Here is a 23,976-nt window from a genome sequence, read left to right as displayed (position 1 = left end):
TTCGTGGAATTATGCCTTTATTCCACTGTTTTCCTGTTAACTTTTTCATGTTTCCTCCCTGGAGCCTATCATCTGACCAGAGGTAAAATAAGGAGATTAGGCATTCCCTCAGGGCCTCCAATTTCTCCTTTTTTCACTTAATCCCTCCAGAAACACCCCTCCAGAAACTCTATTGCCAGGAAATGCAGAAAGCTTGAAAGCACCATGGTAATGGTGAAATCATGCTTCCAACTTTGCCCTCTTTCACAATAAAGTGGCTGTCTATTCCCTACCAGATCCCTATATCAACACACGCTCTTGTGGAGAGTTTTAAATTAGCCATTTAGAGTTGAGCAAAAAATTTAAGCCAGAGGACATGTATTTCTAGTATTAGCATTAATTGTGGAATTAAAGTCTTTGTGCCCCATTAAAAGCAGGTCAAATACTGGTGGAGAAGGAAGAAGAAGGAAGGGGAGAGGCAGCCATCAGGGGCAAGGAGGTGAAGTGGGAGGCCCAGTGACTGCCAGGGGCTCATCAGAGGCGATCATTTTGAGTATCAGATTCTAACTTTCTTCTCTGGAGACTGAATTCCAAAAACGCCCAACAAGGTCCTCCAAGCTCAGTCTCGAGGCGGCCGCATTTATCCGTGTGTGTGTGACCCGTGTGGGGGGCACTGAAGTTTTCTCCTGATCCAGGCAGTCCACCGCAGACTCCTCCCTGCCTCTGACGGGCATTTGACCATGTCGGAAATCGGCAGCCTGCCATCAGACAGATGGGAATGAGGGCGAGCGGGAGAGGGACCATGTAAGGGTAAGAAATATGTTTACTGAGGCCAGCGTTCCCAGCTGGGACCCCAAGGCAGCTGTCTGCACTGACTGAAAGCTAAGAAGCCAGCGGTGAAAAGGACACAACGTCTCAACATGACTGGATCATCATTCCACCTTCACAAGTAACAATGCAAACTACTCACAGGCAGAGAACATTATCAGAGAGAGAGAGACAGGGAGGATGGTCATGGTTGCTTCCCAGTAAAAAAAAAAAAAAAAAAGCCTAGCAGAACCAGTGAGACAAGGTCAGTGCTTCGTGTCTGCAAAGGTTGACCAGATGATCTTACAAATGCTGCACTACCACCCCCCCTCAAAAGAAACCTTCCAAACATATTTTCAAGTTCTAAAACAATAGTGCCCTTGCTGTTATGGCATCCACTCCAAGCTTAAGAAGCTGGTGGTATCGAGGTAGCAGCTCCTTCTGTGGGTTCCATTTCCTTTATTACCCCCCCTCCCTTGAGAAAAGACATAGCCAAGATGACCACTGTCTCGTGAAATTTGGGGAATGACTCTTAGATTTGTCTGGGGTGCCTGCCTGGTCTGATTTCACCATTACCATGGTGCTTTCAAGCTTTCTGCATTTCCTGGCAATAGAGTTGGCTGAAGAATCTGCCATCTGTCATGGCATTTAAAAGATAAAAATGGAATCATAAATAGAGCCAGTTCTTCAGAAAAAAAAAAAAAAAAAAAAAAAGTCCAGCCGGCATGTCAAAATGGAGGACATTAGCATGTTCTTTTAGTCCCCGGCTGCCAGCAGCTGAAGTCAGCTTGCTAATCACTTGGTGTCATCTGTCCCAGAATGCGATGCCAAATCTTTCTTCCAGGCCAGCAGCACCAAACAATACAGGAGAAATTTATGATTCACAAAATAGTTTTGCAGAAGGTAAAATCTGACCATGAAACTCCCCCGTTTAATTAATGCTGCCATAGCTTACATTAAAAAGAGAAGGGGGAAAATTCTCTGCCGCAGAATTTATCTCTTCTACCCAGCCAAATTCCTTGCCAGATTTAACAGCAAGCAACATAAATTTAGGTGATTAGATTGGTTGCATATATTTAATTTTTAAAAAGCACCATAATCACACTTTCATTAAAACAGGCTTTCAGCTTTGGTTGAGCGCCACTTGACAAACAACACAGCAGTCGATGATTGGGTTAGTGAAATGACAAGATTAAAAGGAGGGTCTTCAGCAGATGCTAGGCTCTTCCATTATAAATATGTAAAACTGCTGGCCAAACATCAGAATGACACATTGAGAAGGTTCCTTCCCACAAGCACAAATTGTCCACAAATTTTTGGTACAACCAGGTATAATGGAAAGACCTCTCCAAAATGAGATCTCAGCCCAAGTTCAGCTCTGATACTTAGTTATGTCAATTTAGGTGACTTTCTTTGTCTCTTGGAAACTCAGTTTTCTCATCCATAAAATGGGAGCAAGACATCTCTCTCAAGGTGGTGGTGTAAGGCTTAAGGGAAATGATATACACACAAAAAAGGGTCTAGAACACTGCCTGATGCATTACAGGTGTTCAAGCAATACTAGCTTTCCTACATATAAATGAAGGGATTGGATTAAATCAATGCTTTTCAACCCTTGCTGTTTGTTTACTGTCTCCCTATGGGCCTGTTCCCTAATCTTAAGTCATTCAAACACCATCATCACAATTGTTGTCATTTTCTAGTACTACCTGTACTCTTATTACCTACTGTTTTGTTTTATATCAACTCACTTTTCTGCTTAAGTAAATGTACTTGAAAAGAAACCTTTTAAATACTAAAAGCTCAAAGTTTTCACTCATAAAAACTTAATCACTACAAATACTATAAAAATAAATACAGGAAAACAAACTGTTTTTCATTCTAGCTAGATATTGTTGGCCAATGGCTTGGAGCCTGAGGCCTGTACACTCTTTGCTAAAAAGGGGAAACAGTTAATACTGAAGAGGTGTTAAGGACATATGAGCCCAGGCCTGAGACTTCCTTCTAGAAACAGAAGGACTGAGAGAATTAAAAGGGAGTAGTTTCCCACTCTTCAATCCCTATTATTTATTGTCTCCTTCCTGTACCAGCCCACATCATTTTGCATCTTTGTATCATTGGTGCTACTAATCACTCATTTTAGGAAACAGAACCACAGATTTTTTGCTAAAAGAAAACCTTGCCCAGAAGCTCAGTGTGCAAAACAAACTAAAAGTCAAACCACCAAAAAACTAAACCAAACAAAGTTATCTCAGAAAATTGGGATGTGAGCTGCAGAGTCCCACCAACTCAGCCCCTTCATTTCCTGTCTCTGGGAGGCCCTCAGAAGCCTCCTGTAAATCTTCAAACTCCTCAGAACATACTTGGAACAACGGACTGGACCAGACTGGAGATGGCTAGTCCCAACAGCATCAGAATCACCTGGAGAGCTTTTAAAAATACAGATTCCTGGGCCCGAAACTGGACTTACCAAAGTCGCCTCTCTGTGGTAAGGCCCAAGAATTTGAATTTTTTAAACCTCTCAGGTAAGTCTCTTCAGAATCTAGAAAGTTAGACATTCCTGGGATGAATGATTTCTAAAACACCATCTAGTATGATTCTCTATGCATGTGAATTAGGAAGCTGTTATGGTATCACCAATCCTCACATCAGGGATTTTGTTTTTCATTTTCAGCTCATCACTAACATCTGATTAAGACCTAATTGTTATTTCTCAACATCTTTACATGTTCATTCTTTGGCTTCACCAGTAGGATCTCTGGTTTCTCCAATACGGTCATTAATGTCTTCAACAGACTCTCCCATAGGCGTTGACGGGGGAAAGCAGGAATGGACAGGAACAAGAAGTCCCAGAAATGTGTGTCAAATGAAAAGCCCTGAATGTGATATACCTAGGTTAAGCCAAGAAGCATCCACCCTCCATTAACAAACAGGAAAAAAAGAATCATCATTGCACTTTATACCTTCTTTCCTCCAAGATTAATCTTAGTGTTGTAAAGATTGGAGAGGAAAAAATGGGGCCAAGGAAAGAATATAGTAAACAATGATAACAACAAGAATGACAACAACAATAGTAACAGTAAAAATAGAAACCAATATTTATCTTGTTCTTCCTGTGTGCCATGTATTGTTTTCAGTACTTTATGTACGCAAGCCCATTTAAACCTCTCAGCAACTCTCTGAGGCAGCTATTATGAGTATCATTCTTTTTCATGGAAGAGTTAATGCGCGCACAGGAGAATGTGTGACTTGAGGAAAACCAGAGATGTGACGTAATGAAGGCAGGAACTGACCCCAGGCCTATGCCTTCCCAAGCCAAAGAACCAGTGGGAAAAGTATTCCCCACTTCTGATGTTTCAGTTAATACTGAGCAACACTCAAGCACTGAATTGGTTATTGAGAGAGTGACCAACCAAATGATTATCTGCTTGTTAAGAACATTTGTCAAGGGAAAAAAGAAGATATTAGTTAAAACTCCCCTGGATTTTTTTGTTTAACAGTTGAACTATCCAAATCATCTTTTCAAATCATCATTCCAAATGCCAAAAAGGCAAGCAAAATCATCTTTATTGACATTTAAATACTGTCTATCATAGCAGACATATTGAATTTAGATAGGTAAGATATATGATAGAGGAGAGTGGTATTTGGACACGGGTATATCAGTGTAATTGATAGTTTATGGGAGCCTGTCAAATAACACAGGAGTCTGCGACATTTATGTTATTTTATAGCATTCTTTTGAAGGTTGTTTTCTGACATGGTAAAAATTATACTGGAGGCCAGAAGTCCTATGTGTATGGAAAATGAATCAATGCTCTCAGGGCCTCCTTCTTAATTGGTAAAATTCAGGGTTAGATGTGTACCCTGGTCCCCCAAAGGCTAGTCCCAGATTTCTGGGTTCTCATCCCAGCCCTGAGGTCCCTGGGGAAACTCAAGTTCAGCCAGCTTTGAAAACTGCTAAATGATAGATCCTCTGCAGTTTTTCTTGCTTTCTGTGACTGGAAACAGATTTCAGTATTTTAAATGAATGTAGACTTTCATTAATGTTGTATCTTTGCCTTTTCAACAGATTGTTATTCCTTCCAGTGATTTATCTGATACAGAATCCTTGAACAGGTGCACAGCTCCCAATTATAACACGGTTTCTATGGGGAAATACGATCCACTTTATGGCAACATGATTTATGATGTAGTTACCAGAACACATTGTGTCAAAAGGCACTGTCTGCTTATGCCAAATGTTTACTAGCAAATTCCTTTTCCTCAGATAGAAAAACATACTCAAAAAGAGGTAAATTACTTTTCCACAGCTCTCATTAGCGGGGATCCTCAGGTCTTCACGTGTCTCTTCATGGAACAGCTTGCATTGAGATCTGCTTAGGTGTTTATTTTTAAACAACGAGCCCTAATTTCTTGGCTGGCTGCTGTCATTTTAATTGTGCACCTTTCCCTTTCATCCATCGAGGGAGTGGATGAAGAGCATACTTACACCAGAGCTGGAAAAGGACCCATTTTTTCCCCTCCTTTGTCTTTCTAAGCACTAATCCAAAGAAGGAGTTCTGAAAAGTTTCCTCGGGGCTCACCTGAACGTGTCCCTGTGGGCAGCTGCTGTGCTCTTGTGTACGTAGCAGACTATCTGTCCTGCTATGTCCATTTGGCTGAAGCTTGTAATGGGGACCCCAGGATAGTGCACGTATTCGACCTGGCCATATCGCGGTGGGGAGGTGATGATGTAGAGAAGTTCCTCAGGCTTGTCTGTTCCGTCCACAGCAAGGAGGGTGGTGGTCATCAGGAAACCTCTGTCACCTTTAGACACCAAAAGTGGCTTTGCCCGGATGACAATATCACCTGCGTGGCAGAAGAGGTTGTGGTCAAGAACCAAATTTTTAAAAATAAAATGTCCAAGGTGAAGGTAAAAAGCAAAAGGCCAAACTGTGCAGAAGTCAAAACTAATATGACATAGCAAGATTTCTATAACAAGGATTAATAAAAGAATTCAACCAAAGACATGAGCAGATATCACAGAGAAGGCGTAACAATATGGCCAATAAAGGCACAAAAGATGCTCAATCTCATGAATGGTCACAGAAATATAAATCAAGATCACAATAAGTTGCCATCTTGTAACCCTCTGATTGGCAAGGATGTAGGAGCCTGATGATACCAGGTGTTGAAGAGGATGTAGAATCTTGCATATGAGTCTGGTAGGAGTGTAAACTGGTACACAATCTGGTATTATTTTGTAAAGAGTTGGATACTCACCTATGCCTTGACCCAGTGATTCCACTCCAACTGCATGCTGGAGAGAAACACATACACTTGTACCCAGGAGATCTGTGCTAGAATGGTCATGGCAGCACTGTTTGTAACTGAGAACAACAGAGACAACCCAAATGCCTTCTCAAAAGGTGAATGTATAAACAAACTGTGGTCTATTCATACAACTGAATTTTGTACAGTAGCAAAACAGATGCACTAGAGCTCTATGCAGCCACACAAGATGTAGCTTATTAACATTTATTAGCTGAGTGAGCAAGTCCCAGAAAACTATAAACAAAAGTAAGAAAATTAATACAAAATTCAGGATGGTGGTTCTCACTGGAAGTTGGAAAGAGCACATAGGTAGATGTTTGATACTGTTAACATTCCAGTCCTCGTATGTGTGGTGGCTACATAGGTGTTCTTATGTGTGTTTAAAAGACTATGAATGAGTGTCTGAATGAGCAAAGGAGAAGAGGATCACACATAGACAAAGGATACAGTGTTTCACAAACTAACGATTATAATCCAATTTTGCTCACCTGAGGTTCATTAAAAAAATGATCACAACTAAAATACTATAGAGTTTCTACTTTGTACAGTTACAGGGTTAAGGTATTGTCATATTTCTCAGGCTATAAGTGAGGAAACTAAGGTGTAGAAATGTTAACCAACTTGCTAATGATTACACAATTATGAAAGGTGGAGCTTGAATATCTGACCCAAGAGCACACACTCAAACATTTTATTATTTTGCTTCCTTTCTTTAATATATAAGGAATTCTTGAAAATTAACACCAAAACGGTGAATATCCAAAAGGAAATGTGTGTAAAATAAATGCCAAGTCATTTCTAAATTAAAAATACAGTCAATAAAATCTTGAAAAGATATTTAGTCCTAGAAGGAAATAAAACATCAAGGATGTATAATTTTACCCCAGTGTTTCTCAATGAGGGGCAATTTTGCCCCCCAGGGGACATTTAGCAATGTCTGGAGACATTTTGGTTATCCTATCTGAGAGGTGCTACTGGCTTCCAGTGGGTAGAGACCAGAGATGCTGCTAAAAATCTGATAATGCACAACAAAGACGTATGCTTTCCAAAATGTCAATATTGCCAAGACAGGGAAACCCTGTTTTAGATGATCAAATTAGTCTTTTTTGTATACTATGCTTTTAAGTCAAAATGCTATGCAACTTATGTCCAACCTAAGAATCAATGACCAACTTAATTTTAAATCAAAACCTGAGCCCCAGATTCTTCAGAGGGAGTCAAGATGAATACATCAAGGAAGTAAGAAGAATGAACAAGGCTGGGGAAACAAAAATCACGCACAGGAGGCTTCACCAGGAGCAGAAGATAGAGCTGAGTGGAGGAAGAGCATCTAGGTTTTGCCTGAACCCAACTTTTCAGCACTGTAATGACAGAGTATGGATCAGGGTCAACTACAGACAATGTCCTTCTCAACTTCTCTCAAAGATGTCCATGTCATTTTTGCCACTGCACATACCAGAAGACACAGCACAATGGGAAGGCATAATGTTATTTATAATAGCTCCCAAATGGAAATAACCCAAGTGTTCAATATGCTAATATTAGTGTTGATTTAGTTTAACAATTCAGTATAGTTTCATTTAGAGATGAACAATTACAGCTATAAAGTTACACTGCAAAGTGAGAAAACTGATGCTAAGGAAGGGAGGAGGGAGCAAGAAGGGAGGGAGGGAGGAAGGAAAGAGAGAGAGAGAAAGAAAAGAAGGAAGGGAGGAAGGAAGGAAGGAAGGACAGCAACAGTGAAGGAGGAGGGGAAGGAGAGAACACTGTACAGAGATAAAACACCACTACGTTTAAAAAAAAAAAAGGAGGGCCTCCCTGGTGGCGCAAGTGGTTGAGAGTCCGCCTGCCGATGCAGGGGATACGGGTTCGTGCCCCGGTCTGGGAGGATCCCATATGCCGCGGAGCGGCTGGGCCCGTGAGCCATGGCCGCTGAGCCTGCGCGTCCGGAGCCTGCGCGTCCGGAGCCTGCGCGTCCGGAGCCTGTGCTCCGCAACGGGGGAGGCCACAACAGTGAGAGGCCCGCATACCGCAAAAAAAAAAAAAAAAAAAAAAAAAAGGAAATTATGAACTTCTGAAAATGTTAACAGGTTAATGTATCTACCTGATGTAAGTTTTCACAAATACTTTTAGAAAATAATCACGTGTCAGTTGTAGCAGAGACTAGTGAGGCACTCACCAGCCTCAATGTCTTTTCTTCCTGGATGCACTGCTCCAGTTTCTACTGCCCTGACTCCTTAATTTGGCCCGTGACTGCAGTTCAGCCACAGGTACCCTACCTCCAAGCCTAGCCCATGAAATTCTCTCATTATCCTCCATATTTCACTCTCAAAGTGACTCCAAGGACTTCTGAGACAAACGATCCCCTAGCTAGAAAGAATCCCTAGGTGGCTGCTTGGAACAGAACTCTCCTCCACCATGCTAGGGAATGCATCTCGGTAAGGCAATGACAGGATAACCTGCCCTAATACATTAGGTGCATTTTACTTGTATTACGTTTCACCTGGACAAATACTTATGATGAATGCAGTCTTACTTTTGCAGAGAGAAATAAATGTGTACAGTAACATGTAGCTTATCTGAGAGTCACTTATTAGACATCTTCAAGGAAACAAGCAAATAAAATATATTATTATACAGCCCCAAAATAAACATCTGAAGATCAATCAAGCTAGCTTAAAATTTGTCTTAAAAAATTCAGAACAACTGTAATTTTACCATACATATGAAGTAAGACTTTTACTGTACCTAAGCATCCAATTTAATTTAGCTCTGAGCTTCCTGGCAGCCAAGGCAAAAAAGAAAGCACTCTGTCAATCAAGCACATACTGAGGATCTAAGACTATGCTTGGTCCTAGGAATATATAGATCCTGGACTATATAGATGAATAAGATAGGATCTTTACCCTCCTCACATAAGCTCTAAGGAAAAGTATGGGGTAGTGAGTGACATGTTGGGAATCAAGGGCTTACACTCTCCCTTGCTGAGATTCCTTTCCAGTATTTTCTTTTCAATCTCTTTCTTCTGCCATTTATGTGCTGCTGAGTCCTATCATGCAAATGGCCTTTAATTAATTCAAGAAGATAATTATCTTACAGCATTCTCCCTTGTCCCTGAAGAGTATTGTCAGCACTTCCAAAGTGAACAAAGAAATAACTTCCAACCTTTACAATAACAAAATTCCTTTCTATTATATTTTTATTTTAAGACACATTTATTTGTATTTTCTTTATTATTGTTGTATTGAAAATATTTTTCCTTTCAAACCCTGTTTTCAAGTAATAACTCAATCCCTGAAGATAAAACTAGAGTCACCACATTGATTTGGTAAAATTTTACTTAAAGCTTAAAACCCTGACAGTTAAAGTAGCCTGTGCAGCCATATTGTGGGCAAGGCTGGATTTTTAATAGGCTTTTTGAAATACTGAAAATAACAAATGAATTGGCTACACTCATAAACGTCATAGGTCCCAGGCAAAGCAAGTGAGGAGTCAAAGGATCAAATCATAAATGATGGAATTTCAAGATAGAGGATGGAAGGAAGAAAGGAAAGGAGGGAAGGAGAAAGGGTGGGAGAGAGGGAGGGAGGGAGGGAGGGAGAGAGGAAGAGAGGGAGGGAGGGAGGGAGGGAGGGAGGGAGGGAGGGAGAGAGGAAGAGAGGGAGGGAGGGAGGGAGGGAGAGAGGAAGAGAGGGAGGGGAAAACCTTTAAGGGCTTACTTACCAGCTCACTTCTGGTTGTAAAAGTTGGTTCCAATAAACCCTGATAGAAATGCTTTACCTTTTCCCATATCCTTGATGGTGATCTGACAGTCAAATGCAGGGGACCTATTGTCACCGTCCCAGAGGTAGAAGGTGAAGCTGTCTCGGTTCTGGGAATCCAATGCGCCAGTGTGTGTGTATCTCAGCAAGTTCAGATCCACTTCTTCCTGAGTGCATTTCATGCCAGGATGGAGAGGGACCCAGTCCCTCCCTATCTGAAAGGTGTCAGAATTAGTCAGCTGCCCAGGGTTTTTTTCCCCCCACGATGTGTCATTGGACATCTTCCATATCCTCTGAAAACTTCCAATATAAATGATATTTCAGGAAAACTCTAGATTTATTTTTTTGCCATTCTGCATCATATTTTCCATTTAAAGAAATATATTAAAACAATTTCAGGCCTTGGGGAAAAAACGAGCTTTAACCAAAGGATTTTTGACAAAGTCATGTGGCAATTCAACTGCAGTGCTATTTCCAAGGTATTTAACACAAGCAATCATAGCTGATTAAATATTTCAATTATTGAGAGCAGGTGGGTAATCGAGCTGTTGGAATTGATTCTTTAAAAATTAAATGTGTCTCATTTGGGGTTTCCTTTTTTCTTCTTAGTTCTTATCATTGTACAACTAATAAAACCTATTATTTCAAACTGGTTTGTCACTGGGCTTATCTGAAGTAGATAAAACATAAATAGAATGGGTGTATTTACTGTCCGCACATTTTTAGGCTTCCTAAAGACCAAAAGTGATCAAAGTCCCTATCACTCCCTACATTTATACCCTGAGTCAGCACAAAAATAACTGCAAATATCATATATGTATTATGTATCATGCTCTTCTAATAATAAGCTGGCATTAGTTAAGCATATATTCTGTACAGAACTCAGTGCAGAAATTCTGGCATTTTCAATTAAAAGAGGTCCTTATGCTGAGGGAGAGCTGAGAACTGAGACTATTAGAAAATACAGTAATAATAAATCTGTCTCTGATTAATAATTCTACTGTTTTCTCCTAAAAATGCATAGCTTTCCCTAAGAAGGGCTCATAAAAGTCATTTGAAGTAATTCAAGCAAAATGTCATCTTAAAAATTTACTATATGATATTATCTTGTGCTTTTCCTGTCTGGTTTAAGAGACTATAACAGAAATTTAAACGATTTTTAAAAAATTTCCTTTGTCACATTATTCCACATGCCTTCTCTCCCCTCACTGTGTTACCACTTCCTTTTGTCATTCTATTTGATAAAGTTCCCTCCTCTTTAATGTTTGTGCCCATCTGATGTTTGCACACAGGTATGCTCTGCCCCAGTGCTCACTGGTGTAAGTTAATTATATTATAATAATTAAGCATACTGTTTGTTTGCATCATAAGATCTGTTTGTAAATTTAATTTTTAAAACAGATTCTCTTTCAGGTTTTAAACAAAACAGGCTGCAATTCTATTTAATGTTTTTCTTTATAATCTTTTCCCAGAAAGTAAATACAGAAGATGATATCTTTTGCTCTCCATCATCTCCATTTAATTCCCCACTTGCATTCCCAAGTGTGAGCTCTGACTTGACAAAATCATTTGCAAGCCCCAAAAGAGGAAGAAAATAAGATTCAGTCTCAAGGTGGGGAAAACGCAGGAAAGTCAACCAGAAAACCAGGATGCGTGAGAAAGTCCAGGAGGCCTGGACCCTGGTCTTGGAGAGACTTGGAAAACCCCTAGAGAGTTGGGAGAGGACTCTGTGGTGCCATATTGGGAACACGGACCCATCTGGATTTTCTCATAACCAAAACACTTCAGTTCCCATGTCACCCAAATGTGTGAGCTGTCACTGCATTTCTGCTTCATTACTCTTTGAAATGAAATAAGGACACAGCTGCACCTCAATTTAAATTAGTGATTGCTCTTCACTTCGATTCTCTATGGTGCCCACAATCTAAGACAATCAAGCTGTTCTACACAGAATGAATCCTTGCTGCTTTTCTCAGGCTGTACCTACATTACATTAAAAGTTAAGCATTCAGTCAAATAATCAATCACATTGGAGATGGCTGGTGGTTACTGTTGCTAGCCTTAATCTACCATTCAAACAGACATTTTGATGGATTACTCAAGTGACCTTCTCAAGTGACTGATCTATAATTTGTATTGGGTTGATTCTTGGACATCACACACACAAAGTCTGAATCAGACTGGTGAGCACCATTTGTGAAAAGACTATCTTTTCTCCATTGTATTACCTCTGCTGCTTTGTCAAAAATCAGTTGACTACACTTGTGTGGGTCTATTTCTGGGCTCTCTATTCTGTTCCATTGATCTGTTTGTTTATTCTTGTACCAAACCAACACTCTCTGGATTACTGTAGTTGTATATTAGTCTTGAAGTCAGGTAGTGTCAGTCCTTCGATTTTATTCTTCTATATTGTGTTAGATATTCTGGGTATTTTGCCTCTCTAGATCAACTTTAGAATCAGTTTGTTGATACCCACAACAACTGCTCTAAAAAATAAAGTCTATTTTTAAAAAATCAAAATCTAGTAGAAATAAAGATATCTCAAAGGATGCCTGGTTCTCATCAGTAACTAGACAACTTGCTTTACCCCAGTAACTCCCTATGCTCCAATTTAGGTACAATCCCAATGGGGAAGGAGCAATGATGAACCTTAATTCTGGTTGAATTTACCCTGAATTGAGGAAGTAAATTTAGAATAGTGTGAGTTCACCCCAAACTAGGAAAATTAAATTTTCTACTTCTGAGCAAAATATGGCTATTACAGAATAAATTCAGTTATAGAAATCTGTGCATTTAGAAAATTTATATCTGTTACATTCATTTTGAAAAATAAAAGTAAAAAGGTCACTAACCTTAAACTGAAGTTGCCCATTTTGGGGAAGCCTTTCAAATAAGTAGTAAATCTTCTCCCTGGGTGAGTCTTCATCTATGGCTGAGAGAACTGCACTAGAAATAATACGAGTTTCACCCATATTCACTGTAATTTCAGCTTTCCTGTAAAAAGGAAGATGTCTGGGTTGATATAAAAAATAGAAGACATCACCTTAGGAGGGGACACTCATAATGACTATTACAGCGTTCAACCTTAAAAAATTAGGAAATGATATTCAATATCCAAAGTACTGAAAATGATGAGTCAGATTTGTAAAATAAGCTTCCATTTCACCTTACATGTGAACGTCCTAAAGACAATTAGTCAGCAACAATGAGTATGGCATGAGGTAATTACATACTTCTGTCTACTTGTACAGAACTTTATAATTTTTTGTTAAAATTTATTTTAAAACTGATTTTGTTTCCAAAATTTTATCTGATACAACAACAGCTCCATGAAGTAAGTGGGCTAGGTATTATTGTTCTAATTTTACAGACAGGAACTTAAAGAAATGAAATGACTTATTCACGGGTGTTCTGGTACCCTTTATGATAGACCATTATGAATTTGGTGATATTTGGGTAATCTGTAGCCCTCTACATTACTCTCCTCCTTGGTAATGTTCTGGGTAACTAGTGTTCTCTTCACAGTAACTCATCTTTTCCAAATGCTACAGCTGCCCGGTCAGCTCCTGGCATCTTGGAGAAGGCTCGGACAGAGAGCAGGTGCTGCTTCTACCATAAATGCTGCTGCTATGGGTTTTGTGTCTCCTATAAAGGGCTGCTGCTTTCACAGCCAGTATGGCTGTTTTCCCTGGTCCTACCAAAGAGAAGAAGAGATTTCTTTTCACCTGTGTTTCTAGCTCTTGGTTTTGGTCATCACACATGGCCTGTGTCCAACTTGACACTTTGTTTCTGAGAAAAACTGGGAAGTTTCCTTGGGATTCAGATTAAGAACATTTGTGTAGCATCAACTGGTCATTCTCAACAGCCTTCCACTCCTCTGCTGACAACCCACAGCCCAAGTACCTCAGTTCTAACCTCTTTTACTAGGTTTTTCTTGCCTACTCATAACTGACATCTTCCCTGGCCATAGGAGGTGATTTTGCCCACCTCTTTACTAGAGAATATTAATCCTATCATTTTAGAAGGCTAGAATGATGGTTTAGGGCTTATTGAGATTAGTGGTGGGTGGTTTCTTTGGGGGGGGTCATGCCACACGGCTTGTGGGATCTTAATTCCCTGAACAAGGATCGAACCCGGGCCCCTGGCAGTCAGAGCATGAAGTCCTCACCACTGGACCGCCAGGGAATTCCCAGTGGTGCTTTTTTTTTATTTTATAACACATGACTGTGTGGAAAGGTCTCCCCTCCCTTTTTTAAAAAATATTTATTTATTTGGCTGCACCGGGTCTTAGTGGTGGCACAGGGGATCTTTGTTGCCGCAGGCAGGATCTTTAGTTGCGGCACGCGGGATCTAGTTCCCTGAACAGGGATTGAACCCGGGCCCCTTGTTTTGGAAGCACAGAGTCTTAACCGCTGGACCATGAGGGAAGTCCCCCCAGTGGCACTTTTAATATAGAAACAGATGAATCAAAACAGGAAGCCAATACAATGAAGATGATAAGGAGTCTGGTAGAAAGAAAGGGTCAGAATTAAATTTCAGAGGGTCCAAGAGAGAAGAAAGTATGTCATAGTCTGAGTTACCCTGAAAGGGACAAAGACCTTGGTGCAGGTAATTTATTTGGGAAGTGATCTCAGGAACAAGTGAGAGGGAGGGAGGAGTGAGGAAGGGAAGGAGGAAAAGGCAACAAACGGTGTATTTACTGCTATAGGGCTCAATCCTGCTGGGGATCCTTTGAAGAGCCATGTAGAATATGCTTCAAATTATGCTTCAGAAGGATAGGAGGCTGGGATACTTATCTTATCCACTACCTTTCATAGGTGGAGGGTTGCCCTCAAAGTATTCTCCCCTGTGCCTGGACATGGGCTGAATGAGCCACTGCTGCTTCAGAGAAAGCCCAGAGGCAAAAAAACAGAGTACTACGGGCACTTAGATGGGGCACAGACAGCGTGCAGGGTACGTTCCATCATAGATGCAACTAGAATCAGAGGTGGGCTAAGGGGGTGTAACCCCAGGAGCCAAAAGCACAGCATCTAAAAGGAATATCAAAGAAATGGTGTTAAATGACCTCACGAGGTCCAGCAAGATAAGAAGAGCCATTAGATTTGGTGGGAAATCCAAGGGTAACTTTTTTTTTTTTTTTTTTTCAGTACGCGGGCCTCTCACTGTTGTGGCCTCTCCCGTTGCGGAGCACAGGCTCCGGATGTGCAGGCTCAGCAGCCATGGCTCACGGGCCCATGGCTCACGGGCCCAGCTGCTCCGTGGCACATGGGATCCTCCCGGACCGGGACACGAACCCGTATCCCCTGCATCGGCAGGCGGACTCTCAACCACTGCGCCACCAGGGAGGCCCCAAGGGTAACTTTTAAGGGAGGTTGGAGAGTGGGCAGGAATAGAGGAAGCAAATACAAGCTATTCCTCCAAATATTTTGGCACTGAAATAAATGAGGGACTCGGTCATCGTTGTAATTTTAGAATGAGAATACCTGCTTGGAATAACGCTAATAACTTGACACTTATGAGAACTTAATAGGTACTAGTCTCTGAGGTACCTTTACATATTTTAATTCCTTTAATCCTTTCAACAACCACATGAAGAGGATACTGCTATTATCGCCATTTACAAAGAAGTTGACAAAGAGGTAGTGAGAGGTTAAGTAACACGTTCAAGGTCACACCACCGTTAAGTGGCTGAACCAAGGCAGTCTGGCTCCAGAATCTGCTCCCTTCACACTAACCATATCCCTGTGTCTTATTAGCAGAAGGAATGAAAAGAGAGAGATGGAAGATGCAGTAGGGAAAAAATAATGGAGCAAGTTCTGGGAGAAGGCAAGAGGTGATATGCCCAAGGGCACATATGGAAGGGAAAAAAGCAAAGGAAAAAAGAAAAGAAAGAAGAAGGAGGAATTTCGAGGCAAAGTTAGAGGAGCTTTGGTGATTCTGTAGACGAAGCTATGCCAGGAAGTTTAATAGCAAGAACATAGCAAGAAATAGTAAATCAGATAGGACTGAATGAGTGCCTTGTTATTTTACCTTTCTGGTCTCAGTTCTCTCAGTGAGGATAACAATACCTACTTCACACAGTTTTGGTGAGGACTTAAGGAACAAATATACGTGAAAGGAGCCAACATACTGCCACATAGTAAGCACTTAATAAACACCAGTTTTCACCTCTCTCCCTCCTTTTTAGGTAAAATGAGGTAATCAGAAGAGAGGTTTCATAATACCACAATATCCTTCATATTTTCATTTTTATAAATCAAGATTTACCAATCCAACATTCCAGCTAGAGAATAAGGAAGTAGAAATTTCTATTGAATACTCCTTGTCAAACTGATATCTGAGATGCAATCCTCCAAAAAACTATCTTCAGTATTTCCCATAATGCTTTCCAAGGGCCTTGGTGGCCCATAGGGAACAGCAGGAGAATTGGCAGAATAAGGAAGGGATTTGTTTAAGGTCCTTTTTTCTGCAAAGTGGACGAGACTTTGGGAGTTTACACACTTCAGGAAATTGTTCACTTCCTGATAAAGACTTGGACTGTCTACTCAATGCCCCTCACTGCTACACCCTTAAAATGGTCAAAGAGGTACCAAGAAGCAGACAATTCTCTCCATCCAGCACCTGAGAAGAGTCAGATTTCCTAAAGTTCTAACCTTGGACAGTTCTGTACAGTTTCCAATAATAAGAGAAATGGCTAGAGCTACAGAAATATAATTGATGAAGACTCTGTACCCTATGACCAAACTCTGATCAGCTACAGAGGGAGACACTGAGAAAATCTGCAATTAATAATATCAGTACAGAATTTTTGAAAAGTGATCATTTTGACAACAGGTGGCAAGGGGGCATTGATCCCTATGGAACACAGTAGAGGACTGGAGGACAATGAAATACCAAGATGATGAAAGAAGTGTCAGTGATATATTTCCTTCAGTCACTCTTAGTTCAAAGTTTGACCAAATCGGGGCCTCCCTGGTGGCGCAGTGGTTGAGAGTCCGCCTGCCGATGCAGGGGATACGGGTTTGTGCCCCGGTCTGGGAGGATCCCATATGCCGCGGAGCGGCTGGGCCCGTGAGCCATGGCCGCTGGGCCTGCGCATCCGGAGCCTGTGCTCCGCAATGGGAGAGGCCACAACAGTGAGAGGCCCGCATACCGCAAAAAGAAAAAAAAAAAAAAAAAAAAGTTTGACCAAATCCACAGTGAGGACTGTCTGCAGTTAATATTACCACACTTTAATTGAATCTATATATTAATTACACTCTGATGTGTGTGCATACATGTGTTTAAATATTTAGTACACTGTTCTTTCTATATTGTATGTTTGGTTATTTTGAATTATTGACAACTAAATAAAACTTTTAGAGGAAAATCAAATAACTAAAAGGTGGAGAAACCATAATTTAAAAAGATACATGCATCCCAGCATTCACTGCAGCACTATTTACAATAGCCAGGACATGGAAGCAACCTAAAAGTCCATTAACAGAGGAATGGATAAAGAAGATGTGGTACATATACACAATGGAATATTACTCAGCCATAAAAAGAAACAAAATAGTGCCATTTGCAGAGATGTGGACAGACCTAGAAACTGTCATACAGAGTGAAGTAAGCCAGAAAGAGAAAAACAAATAACGTATAATGTCGCTTATATGTGGAATCTAGAAAAATGGTACAGATGAACTTATTTGCAAGGCAGAAATAGAGACACAGATGTAGAGAACAAACTTATGGATATCCAGGAGGGAAGGTGGAGTAGGATGAATTGAGGGATTGGGATTGACATATATACACTACTATATATAAAATAGATAACTAATGAGAACCTACTATATAGCACAGGGAACTCTATTCAATTCTCTGTGGTGACCTAAGTGGGAAGGAAATCTAAAAAAGGGGGGATATATGTATACATATAACTGATTCACCTTGCTATACAGTAGAAACTAACACAACATTGTAAAGCAACTATACTCCAATAAAAATTAATTTTAAAAAGGCTAATTTGAGAATTGTTAAGGAGAAGTTATATTAACTAATATTTGCACCAAAGGTTCTAGGTGCCTGACTAGGTGGGGCAAGTTGTAACAGGCAGGATCTGTCAAAGACTGGTTTCTCTCTTGAGGACACACATTCCATTTGCATCTGGTCTTCCAGACCTCAGAATTTTATACAGAATTTGAAAGGGACTCTTTTCAGGTAGCTTACTTGCTCAGCACTGGTTTCTCATCATTAACTGGGGTGACCTCTACAGAAATGGTTTTAAGTATCTTATGTTTCCCATCCGACAACTGGATTGTAAAGTCATCAGCAAGGCTCTCTGAGTCATCATGCAAATACATCAACCTCATTCCTGGAAAAAGGGAAAAAAGAGAGAAAGTAAATCTTTTTTATGATCAAACCACTTCAAAGCACATCACAGATAATTTGTTTTAATCTCCAAGGCATTGGTATTAGCATTAGCTCATTAATCAATACAATAAGGTTGCATCGATAAATGCATAAATCAAACTGTTTTATGAAGTAAGAGCACCCCTCCTCATTCAATAAAAGTTCCTATTTAAATAAGTTAGTATTTGATAAGGGTCTTATTTACAATCAGTGAGAAAGTAATATATTATTTAATAAACTGCAGGAGAAAAATGGTGACAGAATGTTTAAATGAAACAAAATTAGTTCATTACATAGAGAAATTTATAGTTAGATCCCTACCTCAAGCCAACAACCAAAATAAACTCTAGATGAATCAAAACTTAATTATAAAACTATTTTTAAAAACCTATATAACATTTATATGGAAATGCAAGAGACCCAGAATAGCTAAAAGTCTTGGAGTACTGACTCATGCTACAATATGGGTGAATGTTGAAAACATTATGCTAAATAAAATAAACCAGTTACAAAAGATCACATATTCCATTTATATGGTTTCACTTATGTAAAATGTTCAGAACAAACAAATCTATAGAGGCAAAAATAGGTTAGTGGTTGCCCAGGGTTTTGGGGAGGGAGGGATGAGAGTGACTGCTAATATGTATGGTATTACTTTTTTGGGGTAACGAAAATGTTCTAAATTGTGATGATGAATACACTAAACCCACTGAATTACACACTTTAAATTGGTGAATATTACAGCCCATGAGTTATATTTCAATAAAGCTGTTTTAAAAGATTTGGAAGAAAATACAAATAAGTATCTTATTCCTGGATGTAGAAGATCTTCCTAATATAAAAACAAAAGAAAAATGCATAAAGAAAAATAACAATAAATTTTACTACCTACAATTTTGACTTCTGTATTTAAAAACATGAATTAAAGGCAAATAAAACATGGAAAAACTTATTGTAATGTGACAAAAATACAAAGCATCAGTATTTACCAATCCCTTATTAACCAATACAAATTGATGGAAAAATGGGCAATGGACAATATCAGGCAATTCACAAAAGATGAAACATACATATCTGGTCAATAAACATGAAAATATGTTCAATCTCACTCATAATCTAAGAACTTCAAATCAAGATAACAATGAGAGACTATTAATTGACCACCAAGTTTGCAAAGGTTTTTAAAAATAATATCCATTATTGATTAGGACAAAAGGCATACCCAGGCACATGGTAGCAATGGCATTCTTTTTCCTGAAAAGTATTATAAATGCTGACCTTTCTGTACCGAGTGATCTCATTATAAAAATTTATTCAAAAGAAATATTAAGAGATGGGCACCAAGATTTATGTTACATAAATATATGTAAAATATGTTATTGATATGTAACTTATATCAAAATATGAAGTTATCTGCATATTTAAAAATAGGAGATAGTTGTATAAAATTACAGTGCAGTATGTCCATAAAATGAAACACTGTAATTATCACAAATCATGTTCTCAGTATTTAAAAGGTAAAAAGATGCTTATAATAATTGATAAGAAAAAAACAGATTACATAATATGGTAGTTTTTAAGTTCTGTATGTTTGGTGGGGGCAGAGGTTAGAATATACTAAAGTTTTTTTTTAATGTAGCCATAAATGAACCAAAAATAAAATACAGGTGAAAATCTAATCTCTGAGAATGTCACCAAAATATTAATTTAGATGAAAATTAAAAATTTTTTCTTCAAAATGATCGTGTAGTGCAAACTTCACACAATATGCATACAATACTTATTTAACCTAATAATAAACAATGAATGTTATTTTTTTAAAACTGACTTTTTAAAAATTTATTTATTTTATTTTATTTATTTTTGGCTGCATTGGGTCTTCATTGCTGCACGCGGGCTTTCTCTAGTTGCGGCAAGCAGGGGCTACTCTTCGTTGCGGTGCACGGGCTTCTCATTGCAGTGGCTTCTCTTGTTGTGGACCACAGGCTCTAGGTGTGCAGGCTTCAGCAGCTGTTACATGCAGGCTCAGTAGTTGTGGCTCATGGGCTCTAAAGAGCAGGCTCAGTAGCTGTGGCACACGGACTTAGTTGCTCCGTGGCATGTGGGATCTTCCCAGACCAGGAATTGAACCCATGTCCCCTGCATTGGCAGGCAGATTCTTAACTAGTGTGCCACCAGGGAAGTCCCAAAAAACTGACTTTCCTGAGAGTAAAATTTGATTTATTATTTCTTTTTCCTTGGCCTTAAATTTGAAAAAAATATTGTAACAATATATTGTATTATTTCCTACACAGGGTTATTCATTTGGTAATACCATCGTTTAAGCTCTGGAATTTATTTCTTTGCAATTGATAAAACTGAGAAGTATGTTAATTAGCTTTTTCAATTCAAACATGAAATGATATTGTGCAACTATTGCAAAATAAACTTTGGGGCAGAGAGCTCTAGTTGGGGAAAGGAAAAATTAAAAGACAGTAGAAAAAAATGTGGAACAAGTGCTAGATAAATCAAACACAGAGAAGGAAGAGTTTGGAGTGTGCAGGTGGGCTCCACAGGGAGGTCGATAGTGAACTGGTTCTGAAGGCTGGTACTGGGTGGCCAGGGGAAGGAGAGGGAAGGACACCTCAGGCAGGGTAAACAGAATACATGAAGGCAGGGCAGGAAGGAGAATGCAAGTAAGCAGTGATTCTAGAGCCAACACACTTTTCTCAAATATTTAAAAGCATTTATATATATATGTTAAATGGGATAAGATCAATTTTTCAGAAAGAATAATGAAAAAATAATTCAGGCTGCTATTCCAATGTGTCATTTCCTTAAAGGGCAAATTATCGGGCTTCCCTGGTGGCGCAGTGTTTGAGAGTCCGCCTGCCGATGCAGGGGACACGGGTTCGTGCCCCAGTCCGGGAAGATCCCACATGCTGCGGAGCGGCTGGGCCCGTGAGCCATGGCCGCTGAGCCTGTGCGTCCGGAGCCTGTGCTCCGCAATGGGAGAGGCCACAGCAGTGAGAGGTCCGCGTACCGCAAAAAAAAAAAAGGCAAATTATCTCCTCAGAGAATAATGAGTTATTATTATATTTGTTCTATATTTGTTTCAAATGTTTTGGCAGACAAATCTCTTCAATTTAGTTCCACAATCTCAATAGTTTTAAAAAGAAAATTTTTTTATTATGACATTAAAAGCTTGGGGTAAACTACCAAAAATCACAAATACCATTTTTATTGATGCTCTAAAAGTGAAGGAAAACATATTATTTCCTTTTCAATTACCCACTATCTCTAGCTGGGGCTTCATGCCCTGCATTAATCCAGAGCCCAGAGAAAACCCTTGAGGGATAATGAATGTAGGTGAATGCCATTTCTTCACTTCCTCTTTCTGTGATTTATTATTATCTTTTCTGGGTTAAATTATTAAATCAACAACAAACAGATTGAAATGAAGCGTTATATACCATTCTTGAGAAGCTCCATGGAAAAGTTGTAAACAACTTCATGCTTCTGGCCAGGGTTGGGTGATTGCTTATACTGAGGCAAGTCTTTGCTAAACACCCCGTTGATGAGGAGGCCATGACGTGGCTTCTGAGTGACGCTGAACAGCAAGGGGTCCTTGGGAATGTCCTGGTCAATAGCATTAATGATGGAAGAATCCAGCTCTCTCATCTGACCCTCATACACCTAAACAAAAACAGGAAAGTCAGCTGCATGCTAAATAAAACCGGTCTTTCTTTTGGCAAACTGCTCAAAAAATAATTTTAACATATCCTATATAATTTTAAGATACCCATGCAAATTTTCCATGAGATGTGTGTGTAATGAGTCCTAAAAAGAAATTGCTGGTTCAACACGACCTTTGAAGACAACAACAAATCTATTAATCTTTCTCACATTTTTCTTTTGAAGATTTCAAAGCACTTTATTTACATGAAGGACTAAAGGAGAGATACATAGAATCTCATATATATATTTCATAATTCAAAGGTTGGGGGAAAAAGCAACCAAAAGGATGCTTGCTTTCTGGAAGTCACAGAGTTCAGTTGTAAAACCAGGTATAGACCCTGCCTTCAGATCCTAACCTGTTATTTTAATCTCCAGGACCTTGTTGCTTTCATGATTCTTACGTTTCTGTTTTAGAAATGGCACAAATATCTTCTAGGCACACTGGGGGTATTAGGTGTTTTTAACTTTTGTCATTGTAGTAAAATCTTCTATATTTCAATTACAGTCAACAACAGTTGAGAAGATGCTTCTGGATGCACGATAGAATATATTTTAATTCTGGGTCCCTCATCTCTTCCCAGTCTTCACACCTCTAATTTTCCTGAATGACCCTGCACCCCACTTCAGGTCTCATAATCCCTTAAGCATAAAGAGACCTGAATGTTTTTCATTTCATGTAGGATCTAGTTATTTAAAACCATTAGTACCATGAGTACCATTGACATGGTGCTTAGTCATCTTTTATCTTCTTTTTCTCATAGCAAGGCAACAAAGAAGTATTTCTGTTTCCTATTGTGAAATATAGCAAGATCTAAATAATATGAGTGTATAAGTTTAACATGTGCTTATTGGGCATTTGCAGCTCACTGGATGCTGTGGGAATATGAATACTCTAAAGAATCAAAGTCAGATGAGAATGTGATGGCCTGTCCATCAATAACTATAACACAAGGAAGAAAATATCTAGTGCTACTAAGTATGGATAAACAAGAAGTGCAAAAGAGTGGAGGAGCCCAGGAATGTCTTCGTGGCTGAGTGGACATTTTAGCTTTGAAGAAGACATATAGTTTAGATTTGTGAAAACGGCCTTTCCCTTCAGCCTCTCTTAAGGACTTTGAAGACAGCCTTTCTGCAACCACTCTTCCTTGAACGTACATAAAAAAGAATCATAATGTCTGATATTTGGGCTAAAATTATGCTGGTTTTCTTATTAAAAACTGAGATGGCATCATAATTTAATACACAATGATAGAATTAGGGAATCATCTTTGATGATAATTTGCCTTTTTCTCCAAAAACTTTCATAAAGCAACCTAAAAAGATGTTCTAATTATCTGTCTTTATAAAGCTTGGGGCTCCTGGACTCACTGTATGGCAACCTTTCTCATTTACAAAATGGTAAATTCGTTCACAAGATGACTGGGAAATTTTATTGAAAAAATGTGGGATTCTTTTTTGCACATTCAATTATTTATTGAGATTATAAATAATAGGTTTAGATCAAGAGACATAAAATGCAGAAACTCACTAGTAGACAGCTTTGAAATGGATTATAATAACTTAAACTAAAACCTCAATTTTTTCTTTGCAAGTTGCAGCACAACTTGATGGAAGCCCAGCTAGCTACAAAATAAATACACTTTTCACAAGAAGGCAAAATAAATATGACTATTTTAAAAAATCACTTGAAGCTTAAAGCCAGCTCTGCCAGTAACACATGGGGCTCCATATTTGTTACTCTTCAACAGCTTCTCTAAGGAATGCACAGGGGAAAAAAAAAAGCATGATTGCTTTCAGAGAAGAGCAAGAGACAAATTCCCAGTGGCCTAATTATTTCAGAAACCCCAATCCTAGATAGATACAAGACAATAGAGGTAGGTATAGAAGGAATCATCTGTAATTCTTTTCTCTCTCTCATAATTACTGAAGTACTCTCTGGAGAAATCTATGTGCCAACAGAAGAGGAAAAGCAGGAGCTGGCTCTTAAGTCTCATCCTGAGGTGGC

General features: G+C 39.2%; 1 protein-coding gene across 1 annotated transcript in view; it reads right to left on the bottom strand.

Annotated features, from left to right (window-relative positions):
• FREM1 (FRAS1 related extracellular matrix 1) overlaps positions 1–23,976 on the bottom strand; it is a 154,185-nt gene that overhangs the window by 43,428 nt on the left and 86,781 nt on the right. Inside the window, exons 19-23 of the mRNA XM_060101238.1 lie at positions 21,707–21,929; positions 18,072–18,216; positions 12,716–12,857; positions 9,883–10,078; positions 5,373–5,637 (exon numbers count right to left, since the gene is read on the bottom strand). Coding sequence (XP_059957221.1) covers positions 5,373–5,637; positions 9,883–10,078; positions 12,716–12,857; positions 18,072–18,216; positions 21,707–21,929 — 971 coding nt within the window. The remainder of the gene's footprint in view (positions 1–5,372; positions 5,638–9,882; positions 10,079–12,715; positions 12,858–18,071; positions 18,217–21,706; positions 21,930–23,976) is intronic.

The sequence above is a fragment of the Mesoplodon densirostris genome, chromosome 6 (genome assembly GCF_025265405.1).
Source record: "Mesoplodon densirostris isolate mMesDen1 chromosome 6, mMesDen1 primary haplotype, whole genome shotgun sequence".
Classification (NCBI taxonomy): domain Eukaryota; kingdom Metazoa; phylum Chordata; class Mammalia; order Artiodactyla; family Ziphiidae; genus Mesoplodon; species Mesoplodon densirostris.
This window is presented reverse-complemented; position numbering and strand designations above follow the sequence as displayed.